The sequence below is a fragment of the Lemur catta genome, chromosome 3, assembly GCF_020740605.2.
Source record: "Lemur catta isolate mLemCat1 chromosome 3, mLemCat1.pri, whole genome shotgun sequence".
Taxonomy (NCBI): Eukaryota; Metazoa; Chordata; class Mammalia; order Primates; family Lemuridae; genus Lemur; species Lemur catta.
In genome coordinates this window covers 33,182,485-33,201,236 of record NC_059130.1, presented here as the reverse complement: position 1 = coordinate 33,201,236, position 18,752 = coordinate 33,182,485, and the positions used below count along the sequence as shown (strand labels likewise).

Sequence of the window (18,752 nt, the reverse complement as noted above, 5' to 3'; positions counted from 1 at the left end):
CTGTGAGTGTGCATGATATCTGCGTGTTTACCTGTGTATGCACCACTGTTTTGGTGTGTCTCTGCATGAGTTTGTTGTCCGGGTGTGGGTAGGTTGTCGAGCTACTTCTGTCTTTGACTCTACTTTAGCGTCTCAGCAACTCAGCAAAGAGATTTTTCCTTTTGGGAGGCTGGGAAAATATAGCTGCTCAGGGCAGTATGGCCCAATGCTTTATAAACACACACAGATCATAGGACATTCCCATGTGTGATCCTTAGCTCCCCACAAAGCTGGGGTTTATACACATTTAGAAGAGAGAGAGCTGAGTCCTGTGTGTGTGTGTGTGTGTGTGTGTGTGTGTGTGTGTTTGTGTCATTTCTATATGTCTTACCATCTGCTGCTTATGTGTGCTTGTTTATTTGATGTGTTTGTCACTCTGTCTCCATGGCAGTATCTATGTCTATAGTTGGGTATGTACCTAAGTGTGCTAGGTTTACATTTAGCTTTGTTTCCAGTGATGTTTGCCTTTAAGAAGTAATGTAACAGTTAGAAGCAGAGGTTCCATAGTTAGACAATCCTAGGTTCAAATCCTTTTTTGGACAGTAACCAATCCATTAACCTTGGGCAAGTTCCTTAACTTCTCTATATTTCAGTTTTCTCACAGAGATAATAATAGCACTAATTTCACATGGTTCTGGTGAGGATTAAATGAGAGCATGTTGCACACCTGGCACAGGTCGGAATACAATAATGGTCCTGTTTTTGAACGTGCTTCTCTCTGAGACCCATGTCCCCTTGGTTGTGACTGCAGCGTGTGATATCCCAGCCAGATTATAAACTGCTTTGGGGAAGAGCATGAGTCTTAATTATCTTTTTTTTTTTTTTTTTTGAGACAGAGTGTCACTTTGTTGCCCGGGCTAGAGTGAGTGCCGTGGCATCAGCCTAGCTCACAGCAACCTCAGACTCCTGGGCTTAAGGGATCCTACTGCCTCAGCCTCCCTAGTAGCTGGGACTACAGGCATGAGCCACCATGCCCGGCTAATTTTTTTGTATATATATTTTTTAGTTGGCCAGATAATTTCTTTCTATTTTTAGTAGAGACGGGGTCTCACTCTTGCTCAGGCTGGTCTCGAACTCCTGACCTCGAGCGATCCACCCGCCTCGGCCTCCCAGAGCTAGGATTACAGGCGTGAGCCACCGCGCCCGGCCTCTCTTAATTATCTTTAATGGCGCTTATGACACCTCAGTGCCACCTTGGTGCCTTGTACCTATGTCATCTGGAGGTGAAACGGATTAAACAACTGTGTGAAACAGGACTGGTGTCTGATGCACACCCACACCTGGTAGTGCATGGTGGGCCGGTGGGAAGCTGGTGATGGCATAGTGACACCACAGCACAGCCAGGCACGGGAGCCTCACGGTCACTACTGCGTACCCCACCCATGTGTCTCTGCAGTCCCAGGCTTCCTCCTCCTTCAGGTCTCAATCTGGCCTCGACACTCCTAGAAAGGCCTCCTTTCTGCTCCTTTCTCTGCTCATCCACCCTGAGGCACCAGCTGGGGTACTGGTAGGTCGGTACGTTTTTAATGGGTGTGATGAGTGGTTACAGGAGTGCTCTCCAGTCTGCACGATGTATTCTTCTTTGCAGCATGTGCGTGTGTTTGTGCATCACTCTGTGGGCGTGTGTGTCTGCGAGACATCTTTCTGCGTGAAGCCCCTCTCCGTCACAGTGGGGACATGTGTCTGTATGTGTGACAGCGCCTCGTGCCTGGGGTTTGTTCTCTTTCCCGGCTTTCCCAGTTACATAAGCCGCTGTGGGGGTGAGTCAGGCTTGGCCTATGGCTCCCCCAGCTGGCCGCCTCTGGAACCCACAGTCTGGGGAGGGGCCTGTGGAAGAAGCTGTGTCTTCCTGTTCTGCTTGAGCCTCCTCTCCTCTGGAGACACCAGACCAGTCCTCAACACTTCCCTGCCCCAGCTCCTTCTCACCCCAAGCCATGGGTCAGGTCCCTGAAGATCCCTCTCATGACGCTCACACTGCAGGTTGGTTATTACTTGTGTTTGAAATGTCTCCCTAGCACACATGGCTATGTTCCCTAAGGGCAGGGGACCATGTCAGCCTTGTTTACCAGGTTCTCCAGTGCCCAGCACAAGGGCCAGACCAGACCTTCCTTGACTTTCTATTCCCAGAGCATGGCAGTGTCTGACTCAGAGGAAGTGCTCGTGGAGTTGCCAGTTGAAGCCACTTTCAGGAACCCAGAGAAACTCTAAGGCAGAATGTTTGCGGACCTGAAGGCAGATCAGGGGTCCAGCTCTCATCTCCCAGTACTGCCAGGACTGGCCCAGGAATAGGGAAGCAGGCCCAATCAGTATTTGTTGAATGAATGAGTTTACCAGGTGGAGAGGCTTGGGAGGAGGGACAGTGGGGCACAGGAAGATTTTCAGCTTTGGGGACAGACAAGCCTGGGCTTAAGTCACATCTTGGCTACTTCAAAGCTGTGTGGCCTTAGACAAGATACTTAACCCCCTGAATCTCAGGTTTCTCTTTTATTAAACGTTACCACCTTGCAAAATATGCTGTAAAGACTAGAACTAATATCCAAAAGGGCTTTATTGTGTAAGCATTTCATAAATGGCATCTATTATTATGATGATGATTGGTAACATCTTTCATCTCTCAAACAACAGGAAGACATTGAATCCACTCAACTCCTAAATAAAGGGAGAGTGGTTTTCCTCCAGAAGCTTCCCTATGACTTCCAGTTTTCACATAGTACAATATGCCTATGGATGGATTTAGATGAAATAGGGCTGGAGAAACCAGGCTGCGGATATGTCCAAGTGGGAATAAACAGGCACCTGCTTCCCTATTCCTGGGCCAGTCCTGGCAGTACTGGGAGACGAGGGCTGGACCCCTGATCTGCCTTCAGGTCCGCAAACATTCTGCCTTAGAGTTTCTCTGGGTTCCTGAAAGTGGCTTCAACTGGCAACTCCATGAACACTTCCTCTGAGTCAGACACTGCCATGCTTTGGGAATAGAAAGTCAAGGAAGGTCTGCTCTGACCTGTGCCACTTCCCCTCTCTGGGCCTTGGTTTCCTCCTCTGTAAAGGGGGGTGGAAAGTGAGTGGGAGCGTGGGAGGATGAGAGGGGACAGGTAGGAGGTTGGAGAGTGAAGGGTGCCAGCTGAGCTCTGGGGTCACCTCCCACTGATGAGCACTTTAAATTTTTTTTTTTTTTTAGATGAAGTCTCACTGTGTTTCCCAGGCTGGTCTTGATCTCCTGGCCTCAAGCCATCTTTCCAACTTGGCCTCCCAGAGTCCTGAGATTACAGATGTGAGCACCTGGCCTGATGGCCACTTTGATAGCCTTGGCTTTGCAGACCTGGCTGTTCCTTCTTCCGGTTCTGGCTTCATCCTTCCTGCCCCTCCCCACTCCCCACCTCCCCCATAGCTGGGGAGGAGACAGAGCCCCAGGAAGCGCGCCTCGTTCGTTCTCCCACCCGTCTCAGAACACAGCAATGTCTATCTCTCCTCACTGGACGTAGAAACTCCTTCACCTAAACTTCAGGTCTAAACTAAACCTCTTAGGAAGCAGTTCAAATAATAATTCAAAACCGAAAACAAAACAAATCCCCCTTACCTCCTAACTTGTGTTAGTTACCCTGTGCCAAACACCTTATGTACATTATCTCAATTAATCGTCACAGTAACCCTTTATGTGGAAGTCGCCAACCTCAGTTCAATTGGCAGAGGAGAAAACTGAGGTTGAAGTTGGTTAAGCAACCGGACCAGGATCACCCAACCAGGAAGTGACGGCGCCAGGACGGCCCACCCTCCTCGCTCATTTTCCTTTGGTATTGCCCTCTGAGGGGGACACAAACGGGTCTCCAGTGACCTTCCGGAGCCCCGAAGCGTCCTTCAGCTCAAACCCCTCACGTTCGGGAACTCCGGCGTCGCGCCCACCGCCACTTCAGCGGCGTTTGCAGCGAGGACTAGAGGCTCAGAGCCAATAACTGGCTTCTAAGTGCGTGGCCACAGTTACCTCCCCAACCCCGGGGCCCCTGCACCCACTGTCGGGGAAAGGCGGGCAGGTGCGGAGGTGGGCGGGGATTAGGATGCGCTGAGGCGCCACCAGCCCTCAGGGCCGGGGGCCGGGGCGGAGCCAGGGCCGGGGGCCGGGGCGGAGCCAGGGCCGGGGGCGGGGCCGGGGCCCTGTGCAGAGCCCCGGTTGGAGTCTGGCGGGGCGGGGCGGGGCTGGTCTCCGAGGCTGCAGAGGGCGGGAGGGAAAGCAACGGGAGGAGGGGAGGAGGGAGGGGACTTGGCAGCTCCCGCTCAGCTCCGCTCGGCGCACCCACGCCTCGCTGCCCCGCTCCCTGCCCCCCACCCGGGCATGCGCCCCCCGCGGCTCCGGCCCCCCAAAACCCGCGCAGACCCCCGGAGACTCCCCAGAGCCGGCCGCGCAGGATGGGCGCCCTCGGGCCCACGCCGCTGCCGCCGCCGCTGCTGCTGCTGTTAATGTTGGGTAAGCCTGGCCCCGGTCCCGGTTCCGGCCCCACCGGGCAGGTGCCTGCCACCCGGCACCCAGACCGGCTCGCCTCCTCAGCATTTTGGGGCCCCTCGCACCCCCCTTCACCAGCCTCCCCAGGCTCGCGCCCAGCTGCCCCTTGTGGCCACCTGCCGAGCCAGTCAAGAGAAGAGTGAGGGTTCCCAGCTTTAGGCCCCGGGCTAGGACCCACTGAGGTGCCGCCCCAGGCACTGCCAGGCCTCCGAGCCAGGCCTCACTTCTCAGCCGGCATACCCAAGTCCTGGGGTCGCTCTGCCAAATGCTGTGACTCCTTTCTGCCCCACACTCAGCTCCGGGACTGGCCTTGGGTGCCCGCCCTGCGTGGGCAGTGCCTGCCTGGCTTCATAATTGCCCCAGAGTTGGCTGGAAGCCCAGGGGCCAGTTCTGCCCACGGTCTTTGAAGTAAATCTCCCCTAGTTGCCCTCCCCGTCATTGTAGGTTGGGGGCAGATCCCTCTCTCACTGCATCTCCACCCTCTGCTGGGTCCCTTTTTGCCCTTCTTCCCCTCTCCCAAATGCACTTGGCTCTACAGCCTCCCACCAGTTGTCACACCCCCTTAGTCCCAGCTTCCTTGCCTCAGGAGAAACCAGGTTCCATGGAGACTGATACTGGGATCTCCAAGCACCCTGTGTCTGTTATGGTGGGTGTTTATGATGGGGTGTTCTGGGCCAACCTTGCCTGGGTGCATGGGGGTAGTGATAGCAGAATTGTTTTTGGCTTGAACTGGAGGGCTCCCTGTAGGAGGTGGCCTGGGGAAGAGTGTGGCATGGAGACAGTGAAACTGCCTGTACAGATGTTGAGAAGACTCAAGCCCTTGAAATGAGGGTGCATTGTGGGGGTTGGGGGTTGGGGATGTTGGTAGTGACTTCAGAGCTGCTGTAGTCAAGGCAGAGGCTGATGGTAGCCCTAGCTGCCTATTTCCAGACCAGAGCTCCACTGTGGCACTAAGCAGTCTTCCCTTGCTGAGGTTCCTGGGCCCCATGGGGCTAGGATGAGTCCTCTTCTAGGGGCCCTGGGCAGAAGGCAGGAGGAGGTACAGAGAGGAAGGAGCTGTGGGGCCAGTTGCCTAGCACTTGGCTCATTTTCCCCAGTGGGCAGCATGGAGCAGGGAGGAGCCCAGAGGAGGGGGGGAAGTGCAGTTCACAGGAGAATTGAACCTGAGATCTAAGCACCTACCGTATTCATTTCACAGATGAGGAAAATGAAGTCACTTGTCCCAGAGAACACATTTAATGAGTGCTGGGACTAGGATTTGAACCCAGATCTAACTCCAAAGCAGGCCTCTGCTCTCCCTTCGCTTCTGTTGCTAACATAGAGGAGGGGCCTGTCTGGGGAGAGAGAGCTGAGTGGCAGCTGATTTCCTAAGGCTATGGGGGTGACTTTCCCATGGGGATCTCCAAACCTCAGCAGTTGTGGAGCCAGGAAGGTGGGAGGGGGCCCTTCAGAGCAGAGTCTGCCCTCAGGCAGCCAGGGAAGGTGTCAGCTGGGCAGTCTCCACCTGCATCCCCTATGAAACCGCCTGGAGCAGAGGCCTCCTGAGTCACACACTCACTGTCAGAGCGGGGAGCTCTTCCTTCTCCAGTGTGGAAACTGAGGCCTGGGAGAGGAAGGGACTTGGTCCCAGGCCATACAGCTGGGGGTGGGAATGGGGATGGGAGCCGACCTCCTGACTCCCAGCCTGTGCCCTAACCAACAGACCACGAGTTTTCCCGTGACTCAGCCAGAGGAAGAAGGAAGGGGCTAAGAGCCCAGCTGGGGGTGTCGAGTAGTTCAGAGGAACTGGAGGGCAGAGTTTGACCACAGACTCCTGGGTATTTCCTCTAGCTCCTACAGAAAGGCCAGGGATAGTCCCTGGGAGGCATGGCAGTGATACTCTGGCTGGTGAGGTCAGTCCCTTCAGGCCTGGCCTTGGAGTTTCCCTGTCTTCCTCCCTGGTTTTGTCCCTCTGCAGGGGTTTGCGGGAGCCATCCAGGAATAGCAGGATCTTGTACTGCTCCTGCCTTACCTTTCTCACCTGTAAAATGGGGGGAGGGTCCATGGAAGCATGGAAGGAGAGAAGGGAGAAGCCTAGCCCTCCAGGGCTGCCAGGAGTATCTGCTGGGGTAGGGTGAGGCAGAGAGGTTTGGCCCCTGAGCCGAGATGAGAAGGGACAACTGGGGGTTCAGTGCATCCCCATAGAAAGGGAGCCATACGTAAATCACTGCACTGCATATGCAAATGAAGGTTTTGTTAGGGAGTTGGGGAGTGTGGTGCGTCAGCTGGGCTAGCCTAGCCTAGCCAAGAAGGTTGGCAGGCACTGGGGGAGGGGATCTTCTGCCCCCAGGCCAGGGCAGAGCCTGGATCTTTCCCCAGAAGCCCCAGCTGCTTCGGCAGCCCTGTGGGGTGGGAGAAGGAGTGAGCTCATGGCACAGCTGCAGGTCCCCGGGGAGGGCATTGTGTGCTGAGGACTGACTGGGCCTGTGCCCCGTCCAGCTTGGGCCACTGGCTCCATTGTCTGGCCCAGGTGACACAGCTGAGCCAACTACCCTTTCTGAGCAAAATTTTGCCAGCTCCCCTCAAGCAAAAGAGGGGACAGTAGTCTCATGCTCCCTAGCCAGCAGGCTCCCCTGACCAGGCCCTGAAGAAGGAATGGCAGACATGGAGGTGGGCGAAGAGGGGAGGCCAGAGCAAGGTCCACCTGGAACCAAGGACTGGTTTGGTCAGGAATCAGATGCACTCCTCTTGGCCCGCAGGGGTTTGCTTCTTGGGGGTCAGAAGTGAGATGCAGGTGGGTTCTGAGGCCAACCTAGGCCTAACCCACTTCCTTGAACCCCAGATGTCTGATGACCCAGCATCCTTTCCTTGTTCTCAGAACAGGGTCCCAGCTGTACCAGGTTTCTTTTCCTTTCACAGGCAGGGGTCAAGAATGGTGCTGGTGGGGGTCAGGCATCTCCAACTCCTTCTGCCTTCCCCTACAGGATTCGAGGGCGGGGCCCGGGAGGTGCTGGTCCCGGAGGGGCCCTTGTACCGCGTGGCTGGCACAGCTGTCTCCATCTCCTGCAATGTGAGTGGCTACGAGGGCCCTGCCCAGCAGGATTTCGAGTGGTTCCTGTACAGGCCTGAGGCCCCAGAGGCTGCACTGGGCATTATCAGTACCAAGGATACCCGGTTCTCCTATGCTATCTTCGGGCCCCGAGTGGCGGCTGGTGAGGTGCAGGTGCAGCGCTTACAGGGTGATGCCGTGGTGCTCAAGATTGCCCGCCTGCAGGCCCAGGATGCTGGCGTTTACGAATGCTACACCCCCTCCACTGATGCCCGCTACCTGGGCAGCTACAGCGGCAAGGTGGAGCTGAGAGGTACTGGGCCCTGGGATGGGGCTGGGGCCACACCTACCCTCGAGATAAAAAGTCAGGGCCAGGCGGGACCTATCTAATTACCCCTCAGGTTTTGCAGCTGCAGAACTCGAGGCCCAAAGAGGTTGAATGACTTGTACAAAGTCACCCAACAAATCAGTGGCTGGTGTGGGACTCAAACCCAGACTCCTCATTCCAGTCCAGCATTCTTATCATATCAAGCTACCTCCTGGGAGAAGGGGAAGTGTCCTCAAGGTGTCCAGTCTCCTCTCCATTCCTGATGGGGGGTGGAGAAGCCTGGTGGGTGGAATAGACTCTACTCCTGGAGAATACAGGACCCGGATCTGGGGGGGAGAGTACAGGTAGGGTAGGAGTTAGACCATGTGACATTCTCCTTAAGGTTCTTTGTCTTCTGAAAAGGAAGACAGAGCTACTTTTCTGAGTATTTCAAACAGGGGTCAGTCTCAAACATCAGGGTGAGTAGGCAATGAACTTGTTCTGTGAAATTCAACAAGTATTTATTGAGCGCCTGTGGTGTGCCCAGCATTGCACTTGGCACCATTGAGTTACAGAAGAAATGATACAACATGCAACCTTTGCCCTCTAGGAGCTCACAGTCTATTTAGGGAAATGGGTTGTACACAGGAAGCGGTAACAAGGGCTGCCAGCTCCCAGCCCTCCCTCACTCCAGCCGTCCTCTCCAGTTCTTCCAGATGTGCTGCAGGTGTCTGCTGCCCCCCCAGGGCCCCGAGGCCGCCAGGCCCCAACCTCACCCCCACGCCTGACGGTGCACGAGGGGCAGGAGCTGGCTCTGGGCTGCCTGGCGAGGACAAGCACACAGAAACACACACACCTGGCGGTGTCCTTTGGGCGAGCTGTGCCTGAGGCGCCAGTGGGGCGAGCGACTCTGCAGGAGGTGGTGGGACTCCGGTCTGATTTGGCCGTGGAGGCCGGAGCGCCCTATGCTGAGCGGCTGGCTGCAGGGGAGCTGCGGCTGGGCAAGGAAGGGACTGATAGGTATCGCATGGTGGTCGGGGGTGCCCAGGCGGGGGACGCAGGCACCTACCATTGCACTGCCACTGAGTGGATTCAGGATCCTGACGGCAGCTGGGCCCAGATCGCAGAGAAAAGGGCTGTCCTGGCCCATGTGGATGTGCAGACACTGTGTGAGTGCCACAGATCCCACTGTGGGAGCTGGGAGGGATGGTATCTTGATGGGCATCGTGGCCACTGGGGGCAAGAGATGGCCATCGTCTGACTTGGGGGAACTGGCATTCCACAGAGTGAGCACCCCCGTTAGCACTGCTTTCCTCTCTACCCGCGACAGGTTTTCTCTGCTCAGAAATTGGGTGTGAAGATTGGAGGGCTGTGGCTGAGGGGTGGGATTCAGGCCCCTGGGTGGGAGATGGTCATACCCCATGAGGGCAGACAGGAGGCCTTGACGTTGCTGCTGTCAAGGAAGGAATAGCAAGTTGGGGAATCAGGCACCTCCAGGCCCCCTCCTACCCCCCTGACACCCCTCCCCCACTCCTGTGTTGCAGCCAGCCAGCTGGCAGTGGCAGTGGGGCCTGGTGAACGTCGGATTGGCCCAGGGGAACCCCTGGAACTGCTGTGCAATGTGTCAGGGGCACTGCCCCCCGCAGGCCGTCATGCTGCGTACTCTGTGGGTTGGGAGATGGCACCTGCGGGGGCACCTGGGCCTGGCCGCCTGGTAGCCCAGTTGGACACAGAGGGTGTGGGCAGCCTGGGCCCTGGCTATGAGGGCCGGCACATTGCCATGGAGAAGGTGGCGTCCAGAACCTACCGGCTGCGGCTGGAGGCTGCAAGGCCTGGTGACGCAGGCACCTACCGCTGCCTCGCCAAAGCCTATGTTCGAGGGTCTGGGACCCGGCTTCGTGAAGCAGCCAGTGCCCGCTCCCGACCTCTCCCCGTGCACGTGCGGGAGGAAGGTGAGTGGGGCTTGGGGCTTGACCCTTTTCCTTCTGTTTCCATGGCCCCCTCTCCTTCTGCATCAGTTGCCTCCATACCTCAGTCCCACACTCCTCAGACTACCAAGACTGTGGGAAACACCCTGAGTTTGCTGGGCATTGCTTGGACAGTAGCCCTAACCCCATGCCCCCTGACCCTTCACCCTCTGACCCCATGTCCTCTGTTCTGCAGGTGTGGTGCTGGAGGCTGTGGCATGGCTAGCAGGAGGCACTGTGTACCGGGGGGAGACTGCTTCCCTGTTGTGCAACATCTCTGTGCGCGGTGGCCCCCCAGGGCTGCGGCTGGCTGCCAGCTGGTGGGTGGAACGACCTGAGGACGGGGAGCTGAGCTCAACCCCTGCCCAGCTGGTGGGTGGCGTGGGCCAGGACGGCGTAGCAGAGCTGGGGGTCCGGCCCGGAGGAGGCCCTGTCAGCGTGGAGCTGGTGGGGCCCCGAAGCCATCGGCTGAGACTACACAGCTTGGGGCCCGAGGACGAAGGTGTGTACCACTGCGCCCCCAGTGCCTGGGTGCAGCATGCCGACTACAGCTGGTACCAGGCGGGCAGTGCCCGCTCGGGGCCTGTCACGGTCTACCCCTACACGCATGGTGAGTGCCCCCCTTCCTCCCAGCCCCCTGCCCCTGCTCTTCCCTTCCTATTTTCTGACCCTCCTGCTATCCTCTTTCTCCTCCCCTTCACATCACACGCAAAGTGTGGAAAATCCAGCTTTCAGCCTGTCCACACAGGTCTTCCGTGGCCGATGCTGCGGGGCAGGCAGTGGGCAGGGAAGGGGTGTCTGTGGGTGGAGGAGGCGGGTCCAGAGAATTTGAAGGGGAAAGCCCTGGAGACAAGTGTGACGGAGTGGAGGATGATGGCACCCCCTGAACCCAGCCGTCTTCTCTCACCCAGCCCTGGACACCCTACTCGTGCCCCTGCTGGTGGGTGCAGCGGTGGCCCTAGTCACTGGCGCCACCGTCCTTGGCACCATCACCTGCTGCTTCATGAGGAGGCTGCGAAAACGGTGATCCTCACTCTCCAGGTGAGGGAAAAGAAACCCCAACCCTGTCTTCCTCAGCCTTCCCACCCCCAAGTCCTGAGCTGAGCTGCCCCCTTCTGGGCCCAGCTAGAGGAGGAGCAGCCAGCTCAGTTCCACAGGGGCCGGTAGGCAGGCAAGGGCCAAGAAGGAGCCCCACGCAGGGCACTCTGCCCTTAGCCCACACCACGCTCTCTCTCCAGTTCTTGCAGGTGTCGACTGTCTTCAGCCTAGCTCCAAGCTCTCCTCTGGTTGCCTGGATACCCCCTCCCTCTGTCCAACTTCCTTTAATTTATTTGACCTCCCTCCACCCCGAGTGGGAGGCATGGCCCCCATTCCCCACTCCTTCCCTCCCACACCCCTCCTACATACCCATCCTACAGGGAGGCCATTCCCTGTCCTGGAATTAGTTTTTCTAAAATGTGAATAAACTTGTTTTATAAAATCCAGGCCTGGCTATGTCTTCCCCTGCCATGAGGCTGTAAAAGGCTGGGGGTGTGTAGCTGGGAGGCTATTGGAGATTGACAACCTATTCTGGACAACCCAGGCCTCTCTTCCCACCGCAAATACCATCTGGCCTCCGTGGACCATGCCACCCAGCCCAGAGGGGACACCTGGGTTCCATCTGCTGCCTGAACTGTCAGTGCTAAGCTAGCTCTGGACTGGACTCCTACTTGGGGATGGGGACAGAGAAAGTGCGGGTGGGTTCCAGCTGAGCTTGGCAGCCCCCTTCCTCAGCCCCCTCCTACGTTACAGGGCAGGGGCATCCAGGGACAGGGCCCTTTCCAAGCTTCCAAGGCTCCATCTCACTCTGCCAGACTCATTCTCTTGGTCGGGCTGTCTTGAACCTGACTCCTCCCACCAGGCCCTTGGGCCGCAATCTTTTTCCTTCTGACCTTAGTTATTTTGTCTGACAGCAGCAGAATAGAAGCCCCAGAACACAGCCACCTGGAGGCTGGGTGGCAGGGACTACATCAGTCAGGGGAGGGCCTCTGGGTACCCAGAGTCCTGCACTTGCATACACCCACCCCCAGAGCCTCCCCTCTCCTCTCCCCCCTGCCAACTTCCCCCCTCCTCCAGCACCCCAGGGGCTCCCTGAATTTCTTTGCCTAAGGATTCTCTGATCCTGAAATTCTTAGCTGCATTGCACCTTAAGAGGCATCCAGTCTACCTTTTCCAATTCAGTTATTTAAACATTTATTGAGCATTACTAGTTTGCTAAGTGTAATTTTTACAGATGAGGAAACTGAGGCCCAGAAAAGTGATGTGACTTGTCCAGAGTCATAGAACTAATTAGAAACAGTCTGTGTCAGGACTAGGACCCAGGTCTCCTGACTTTGCACTGTACAGTGGTGCCCTGAGTGGTGACAGTGGTGAAGAGAGGTGTGGCAAGGTCTCAGTGACTTCCAGGGGCAGAAGGGGTCTGCTCCAGCCTCAGTTCCTCTGCCTGTTCCATTGCAGTGTGGTAACTACTGTGTGAGTGTGTGCGGATGCCACGCAGCCCGACCCCTCTTGTCTAGACTCCACCTGTTTCACTGAGTGAAACCCAAATGTGTCTCCATTCCCCAACCCAACATCTGCTCTTGGGAACCAGCCAATGCCAGGGTTCAAGGACCTCATCTTTGACTAAGGGTGACCCCAGGTGGTCCTGTGACTTGGGGCAAAGACGTCCATGCCTAGGCTGAAGGGCAGGGACTGGGGTGTGGGTCCTCTCTGAGTGGACCCAAGCTGGGATGGTCTCCCTCCATGGCCCCCTTTCCTGCTTCCAGGAGGTGCAGTGCCCCACGGGACCCCGGCTGCCCAGCCTGGGACAGAGCAGACTGGGGTGCTTCCCCCAAGGGGCTTGAACTTTTGTTAAAGGACAGGAGTGGGGTCTAGCCAGGACCAAGGGAGGAGGTCCTTGCTGGGGCAGGGCTGCTGTGGGCCTGGGGCCCCCCCGTCAGAGGTTGTGTTTGCCTGGCCTACGCTTTCTCCAGGAGGCCAACTTCAGGTCCACCCAGCCCTCTGCCCCTCTCAGCTTGTCACTGCTCTCCCTCACCATCCAGGGGGCTGCTGCTGGCGACTGGATTGAGACCAGGAAAGGGGTGGCGGTGGGATGGGAATATGTGTCTCCAGGGGCCCCGTCCCAGCTGGACTGAGCTGGCCGCACACACATCCAGCAGTTTGGACTCCTCTCACATCTCCTCCCACAAGGAGGAGTCTTGTGGCCTCTCTGTCCTACAAGGGAGTCTGCCCTTTGCCACTGAAGCCCTTCCTACCCCAGCACCCCACTACCTCCATAGGAATCCCTTTGAGTTCTAACTGCTCTCTCCTGTCCCTCTGGCCCACACTTCTTCCCAGACGCCACTTTCACTGTCACTGCCCCCTTTCCACTGACAGTTGAGTTCCTGGGCCCAAAGTTAAACTCTTCAGCCTGAGCTTCCGGTCCCCTTTTCCACACATGATACTCCACCCTTTACCTGCTCTGTCCCAGAGGGTCCTCAGCTTCTCAGCCACTCCCCAGCTTGTATGCCCATCTCCTCTGACCACCGAGGCTTTGCTCAGAGCAACGGTTCTCAGAGTGTGGTCCCTAGTCCAGCAGCGGCAGAATGACCTGGGAACTTGTTAGAAATGCAAATTTTTGGTTTCCACTCCAGACCTATTGAGGCAGAAACCCTGGGAGTGAGGCCCAGAAATCCGTTTTTTAACAAGCCCTCCAGGTATATGTCTTCTAACTGCTGGCTTCTATCATCCCCTACACCTTATTCAAGCCCTAGCTTTCAGATTACCCAAACCCTTCCACCCTCTGCTCCAAGAGATTGTGCAGGTTTTCAGTTTGAACCACATCTCACATGTGGATTCCTCTGTTTTCCCAGGTGCCCTATATTCCCAGGATAGGAACCAGTTCTTTGAATGTCTACTTCATGTGGCACCCAGTCAATGATTTAAATGATTCCTCCCCACTGTGACCCAGGAACAAAATCTGCTTTCCCAGGGCCCCCCTGTGTCCTGGCTCTAGTGAACCCACTTTCTAGATCTCTCCCCTGGCCCTTCTTCCTCCACAGAACCTCTCTCTCTCTTCCTGCCTCTGCATTGGTACCTGTAATGTCTCTCCACTGTCGGAAAATAGCCACCCCTGATCTCCTTTACCAGCCCTGTTCCAGTGACCCAGCTCCAGCATCTCCCACCATGGCCTGCTTCCCTACACCACCCATGGACTAAGGTCCCCCTTGCAGCCCTTCACCCTCCTGTGCAGCCTGTCACAATGGTAGGGGTGGAGCTGGGAGGGCACCTCCTCATCTGTGCCACTTCTGTCCAGCTCTGTCTCCTCTGGCTCAGCTTGGGCCACTGTGTCCAGTTAGACAGGTGTGCCTTACCCGGGGAGGCTGGCTGAAGAGGCTAGTGGGTTCTGCAATCCATCCCACACTCTGTTCCCCAAGCCATCCACCCTGGTTTGAAACTGCATCTGTCCGGAGGAAAAGGTTGCCTTCTAAGATTTGGACCAAGGTGCTCTATGGGTTAGCAGCGGCCCTGAGTGTACTAACCATCATCGGTCCATTTACCTATCCCATCAGCTGTCTTTACCTGCCACCACCTTCCCCTCCAGCCCCCATAAGTCCATCCTTCTGTTCATCCATCCACCCATGAACAGATGTGAAGGTCAAACACAGACAGACTTGTACGTTCACCCATCCCCACCCTCCGTTTTCCTGAAATCAGGACCCATCCCTTCCATAGTGGATCCTAGACTCAAGGTTCTGAAGGGGACTCTCCAATTTTCATTACATTTCCAGGGACCTTGCCTGCCTCCTCCTCCATCTCTGATATCCAGCTCCCATGTACCTGTGTCTGGCCCCCGGTCTGCCACAGGGGTCTGGAGGAAACTGGTCACACCTTGGACTCACTCTCTGGGGGTGGCAGGCAGCCATTCTGCTCCTTGTCAGCCCCAGCTTCCCCACCGGCCCCCTCCCCTGCCCCCTCCTCCTCCACCTTCTCATCCAGCCGGCTGGGGATGGACCAGTAGAGATGGGCGTCGAGGCGGGCTGCAGCCTCTGCCAGCTCCCGGGCACTGCACGAGGGCGTGGGCACCTCAAAGGTCTCGTGGAAGCTGGCATAGTCCACCTCGTAGAAGCCGTCCTCCAGGGTCAGCACTGATGTGAAGCGGTGGCCCCACAGCACCTCGTCCACCAGGTAGGAGCTCCGAGCTTGGCATGTCATTCCTGGGGGGAGGGGCACAGTCAGGAGGATCCCAGCCCCAGGCTTCCCTCTCCTGCCTCTCATTCCACAGCCCTGTTCCCAGCACCCTTCCCCATCCCTCCCCAAGGCCCCCCACCTCCCTCTGGTTTGGCCCATCTTCTCCCCCTCCCCAACTCCTGTGCTTGCTAACTCTCTCACCTCTTCTGTTTCCCACTCCTCTTAATCTCTAGCCCTACTTCCTCTGCCCTTCTCCTTTGCTGATGCCAACTAGAGAAACTGAACCTTGAAACTAACCTTAGGGATCATCTAGTCCAACTTCCCACTCCATACAAGGCTCCCCACTGGAGCATTCCCAACAATGGGCATCTAGCTTGTACTTGATTACCTCCCAGGATTGACAGCTCATCACCTCATAAGAAGCCCACTCCTGTGTGTGATGGCTCTAATGGTTGGATTGTTTGTCTTTATGCAGAGCTAAAATTTGCCTCCCCTCTGTTTCATTCCCCTCCTGGTTGACATGCCTGTGAGTGTCTGAAAACAGAAACCTCAGGTTCTCTCATGTCTTCTCTTTTTCACTGAACATCCCTGGCTCCCTCCGCCATTCCTCATTTGATCTGGCTTCCCCAAAATTTTGCTTTCTTGAATGCAAGCCAGAATGGTCAAGGAGGACCCTTGAAGTACTTTGAGTGTGATAAATTTTCCAGTTGTGGTCTGAAAAGGCTCACCATCTCTCCTGGCTATGATGTTTTAACTAATAGCGCCCGAGATTACATTACATAAACAGTTTTGGAGGCTGCATCACATTGCTACGACATCAAGCCTGTGGCCAACTAAAACCCCCAGTTCTTTTTTCACCAGAGCTCTTCCATGCTATGCTTACATAAGTGATTTTTAAAAGCCTAAATGTAGAATTTTATATTTATTCCTTTTAAATGTCATCTGGTTGGGTTTTGGCTCATTATTCTTGCTTTTCAAAAGCATTTTGAATCCTGACTCTCTCACCCAAAATATTACCATCCTTTCCAGCTTTATCTCTCTAGAAAAATCAGACACGCTTCCATTTCTATCTTCTCCACCCCACCCTCCCCAGGCCTCCTTGCCCTGGGCCTGTGTCCTGTTTTCCTTGTTGGGGCAGTGCACACCCCAGGGCAGGGCATTCTCCTCCTACCCCAAGGTCTCTCCCCCAACCCATGTCCATCTCAGAACAAGAGGGAAGAGAAGAGCGAACATTTGCTGACCAGAGACTGGCGCTCAACATTGAAAGCCTGGCCCTGAGACAACCTTGGGAACATTGGTATTCTTTGGTGAAGGCTGGAACAGGAGGTGTCCAGTGGGAGAGGGGAAGAAGAGGCATAAGGGACACCAAGAGAGAGGGGCTGAGAGGAAGAGAGGAAGGGGCTGGGAGGGAAAAGAGGGCCAGACAAGAACTTCCCTGGAAGAAAGGGGCCTGCCTGAGATACTGGCAAAAAAGGAGTGACAGCTGGAGAGAGGAAGGGAAGGGAATGGGGTGTGTGGAGGGAGGGGAAATAGCTTGGGGGAGCCCAGTTGGGGTGAAGGAGGAGTGGGGAACATTTAGGGGCGGTTGGGGTGGGAGTGTGAAGCAGAGGCTCAGCGTGAAGGGCAGGGAAAGGACCTGAAGGAGTCAGCTTGCAGGCGAAAACAGCAGGGAGCATCAGAGGCAGGAACTGCAGCGCCCCCTAGTGGGCCTTTCGTTCTCCACCTGCAGTTTCCTTATCCTTATCCAACTTCTAGATCTCAAGTCCCGAGAGATCTCATTTGCAGCTCCTACGCTGGTCTTTTCCTACCTGTTCCAAACCCTTCACTGTGTCTGAGTTGGAGGTACTGACATCACAGGTGATTTGCCAGTTCCCTATTTCCCTTTTCAGTGGATGTTGAGAGTCTTTTGAGGAATGGGGAAACTGAGGCAGATGTGAGCCCAGGTACTAACCTCTCCTTAATGTTCAGCCTAGGAATAACTCAGGCCATGGAAAACCTTCACCATCAAATTCCAGGGGCCTCGATCTCTGCGCAATGAGAAAAATCCTGACCTAACCCCTTCACTAAATGCTGAAGCCAGACCACCTGTGTCCAATCCAGATATGGCTACTTATTGGCTTAGGACAGTGGACAATACACTTAACATTTCGTTAGGGGCAATCTCATCTCTTAAAAATGAGCATAATGACAAGAAGTTACCTTGAGAGGATTCTTGTTAGGATTAAATGCACTCAGAGCTGTAAAGTGCTTTGGAACTATGCACTACACAGCTATCATTACCACTCTTCTTATTCCAAGTGACACATAAACTCTCAGCCCAGGGCCCCAAGCCAGTGCCATTTAGGAGAATTCCCCCAAGCCTTCTCTTGGCCCTCTGCAGAGTCACTCGGTTCATCCCCACACCCCCCGCCTCCACCCAGGTCCCCCTCACGTCACCTCTCATCCTCCACCAGCCTTTCCATCCACCCTCCCTTCCCCTGGCCCCTCTTCTTGCCCCTGCCTTCCTCTGCCCTGCCCACCCCCTGCCAACCCCGCCCCCCTCTTCGGCCCGCCCGCACCAGTGGCTTCCACCATGCCCTCGAGGATGACAACGATCTCGAAGTCGTCCCTCTCCAAGGCGCGGCGTGATGCTTCCCAGAAGGGGCTGGCGGCGTCTATCTCGTGGCTGATGACGAGTGGCGAGACGAGGAAGAGGCGGTCGTCGCCCGTGTCGAAGCCCACGCTGAGGTCGGTCTGGTGCAGCGGGATGAACTCGCCCTCGAGCGTCTGGCGCGAGCGGATGAGCTTGGCGCGGATGGAGGCCTCGACGATGTGCGAGGAGCGCAGGTCGCCCACGCGGAACATGAGGCAGAGGCGCCCGTCGCGCAGCGACACCACCGCGTGCGAGGAGAAGACGAGCGTGGCGGCGCGCTTGTTGGGCTGCGAGATCTTGACGAACATGCAGCCCACCATGAAGGCGTTCACCATGGAGCCCAGGATGGCCTGCAGCAGCAGCAACACGATGCCCTCGGGGCACTGGTCGGTGATGACGCGGTGCCCGTAGCCGATGGTGGTCTCCGTCTCGATGGAGAAGAGGAAGGCGGCCACGAAGCCGTTGAGGTTGTTGACGCACGGCGTCCACGCGGTGTCCTCCAGGTGCTCCAGGTCGCCGCGGCCGTAGGCGATCAGCCACCAGATGGCGCCGAAGAAGAGCCAGGTGAGCGCGTAGGCGAGCACGAAGAAGAGCAGGCTGAGGCGCCACTGCAGGTCCACCAGCGTGGTGAACAGGTCGGTCAGGTAGCGGTACGTCTCGCGCACGTTGCCATGCTGCACGTTGCACCGGCCGTCCTTCTCCACGTAGCGCTGGCGGCCGCGGCGGCGCGGCGGCTCCTCGGGCCCGGGCGAGAAGGCGGCGTTCTCCTGCGCCATGGCGGCGGCGGCGGCGGCGGCGTCAGTGCGAGCGCTGCGGCCGCCCGCAGAGCGCTGGGGGCCCGGGCAGCCGCCGCCCGCGGCCCCTCGCTGGGCGCCTCGGTGGCGCCGAGGGTCCTGGAGGGGCTTAATAAAGATTTTCCTAGTTAATGGACCCGCGGGAGAGGGGGACGCGGGAGACATCAGGGCCAGCGCCGGGTGCCGGGTGGCCCTGGGCGAGTCCCTTTGTGTCTTTCAGCCTCCATTTCTGCATCAGTAGAATGGGAACAATACATACAGCCCTAGCTGCTCCCCGACTCT

General features: G+C 56.7%; 2 protein-coding genes across 2 annotated transcripts; one reads left to right on the top strand and one right to left on the bottom strand.

Annotated features, from left to right (window-relative positions):
* Positions 1–4,226: 4,226 nt before the first annotated feature.
* Positions 4,227–11,320, top strand: IGSF8 (immunoglobulin superfamily member 8). The gene is made up of 7 exons (XM_045547077.1): positions 4,227–4,498; positions 7,498–7,875; positions 8,577–9,038; positions 9,414–9,821; positions 10,033–10,446; positions 10,748–10,877; positions 11,075–11,320. Exons 1-6 carry the CDS (start codon positions 4,441–4,443, stop codon positions 10,861–10,863), a joined length of 1,836 nt encoding a protein of 611 aa, XP_045403033.1. The 5' UTR covers positions 4,227–4,440; the 3' UTR covers positions 10,864–10,877; positions 11,075–11,320.
* A 3,418-nt stretch (positions 11,321–14,738) lies between these two features.
* On the bottom strand, positions 14,739–18,452 carry KCNJ9 (potassium inwardly rectifying channel subfamily J member 9). The gene is made up of 2 exons (XM_045547071.1): positions 17,603–18,452; positions 14,739–15,070 (listed from the first exon to the last, which is right to left on the bottom strand). Exons 1-2 carry the CDS (start codon positions 18,450–18,452, stop codon positions 14,739–14,741), a joined length of 1,182 nt encoding a protein of 393 aa, XP_045403027.1.
* Between the last annotated feature and the right edge of the window lie 300 nt (positions 18,453–18,752).

Bases quoted from the DNA above. Each gene is read 5' to 3' on its own strand.
- IGSF8 (XM_045547077.1), top strand. From the start codon at position 4,441: ATGGGCGCCCTCGGGCCCACGCCGCTGCCGCCGCCGCTGCTGCTGCTG. The intron at 7,876-8,576 runs GTACTGGGCCCT...CGTCCTCTCCAG, and splicing joins CGGCAAGGTGGAGCTGAGAG to TTCTTCCAGATGTGCTGCAG. The intron at 9,039-9,413 runs GTGAGTGCCACA...CCTGTGTTGCAG, and splicing joins TGTGGATGTGCAGACACTGT to CCAGCCAGCTGGCAGTGGCA.
- KCNJ9 (XM_045547071.1), bottom strand. From the start codon at position 18,452: ATGGCGCAGGAGAACGCCGCCTTCTCGCCCGGGCCCGAGGAGCCGCCG. The intron at 15,071-17,602 runs GTGCGGGCGGGC...CCCTCCCCCCAG, and splicing joins GGGCATGGTGGAAGCCACTG to GAATGACATGCCAAGCTCGG.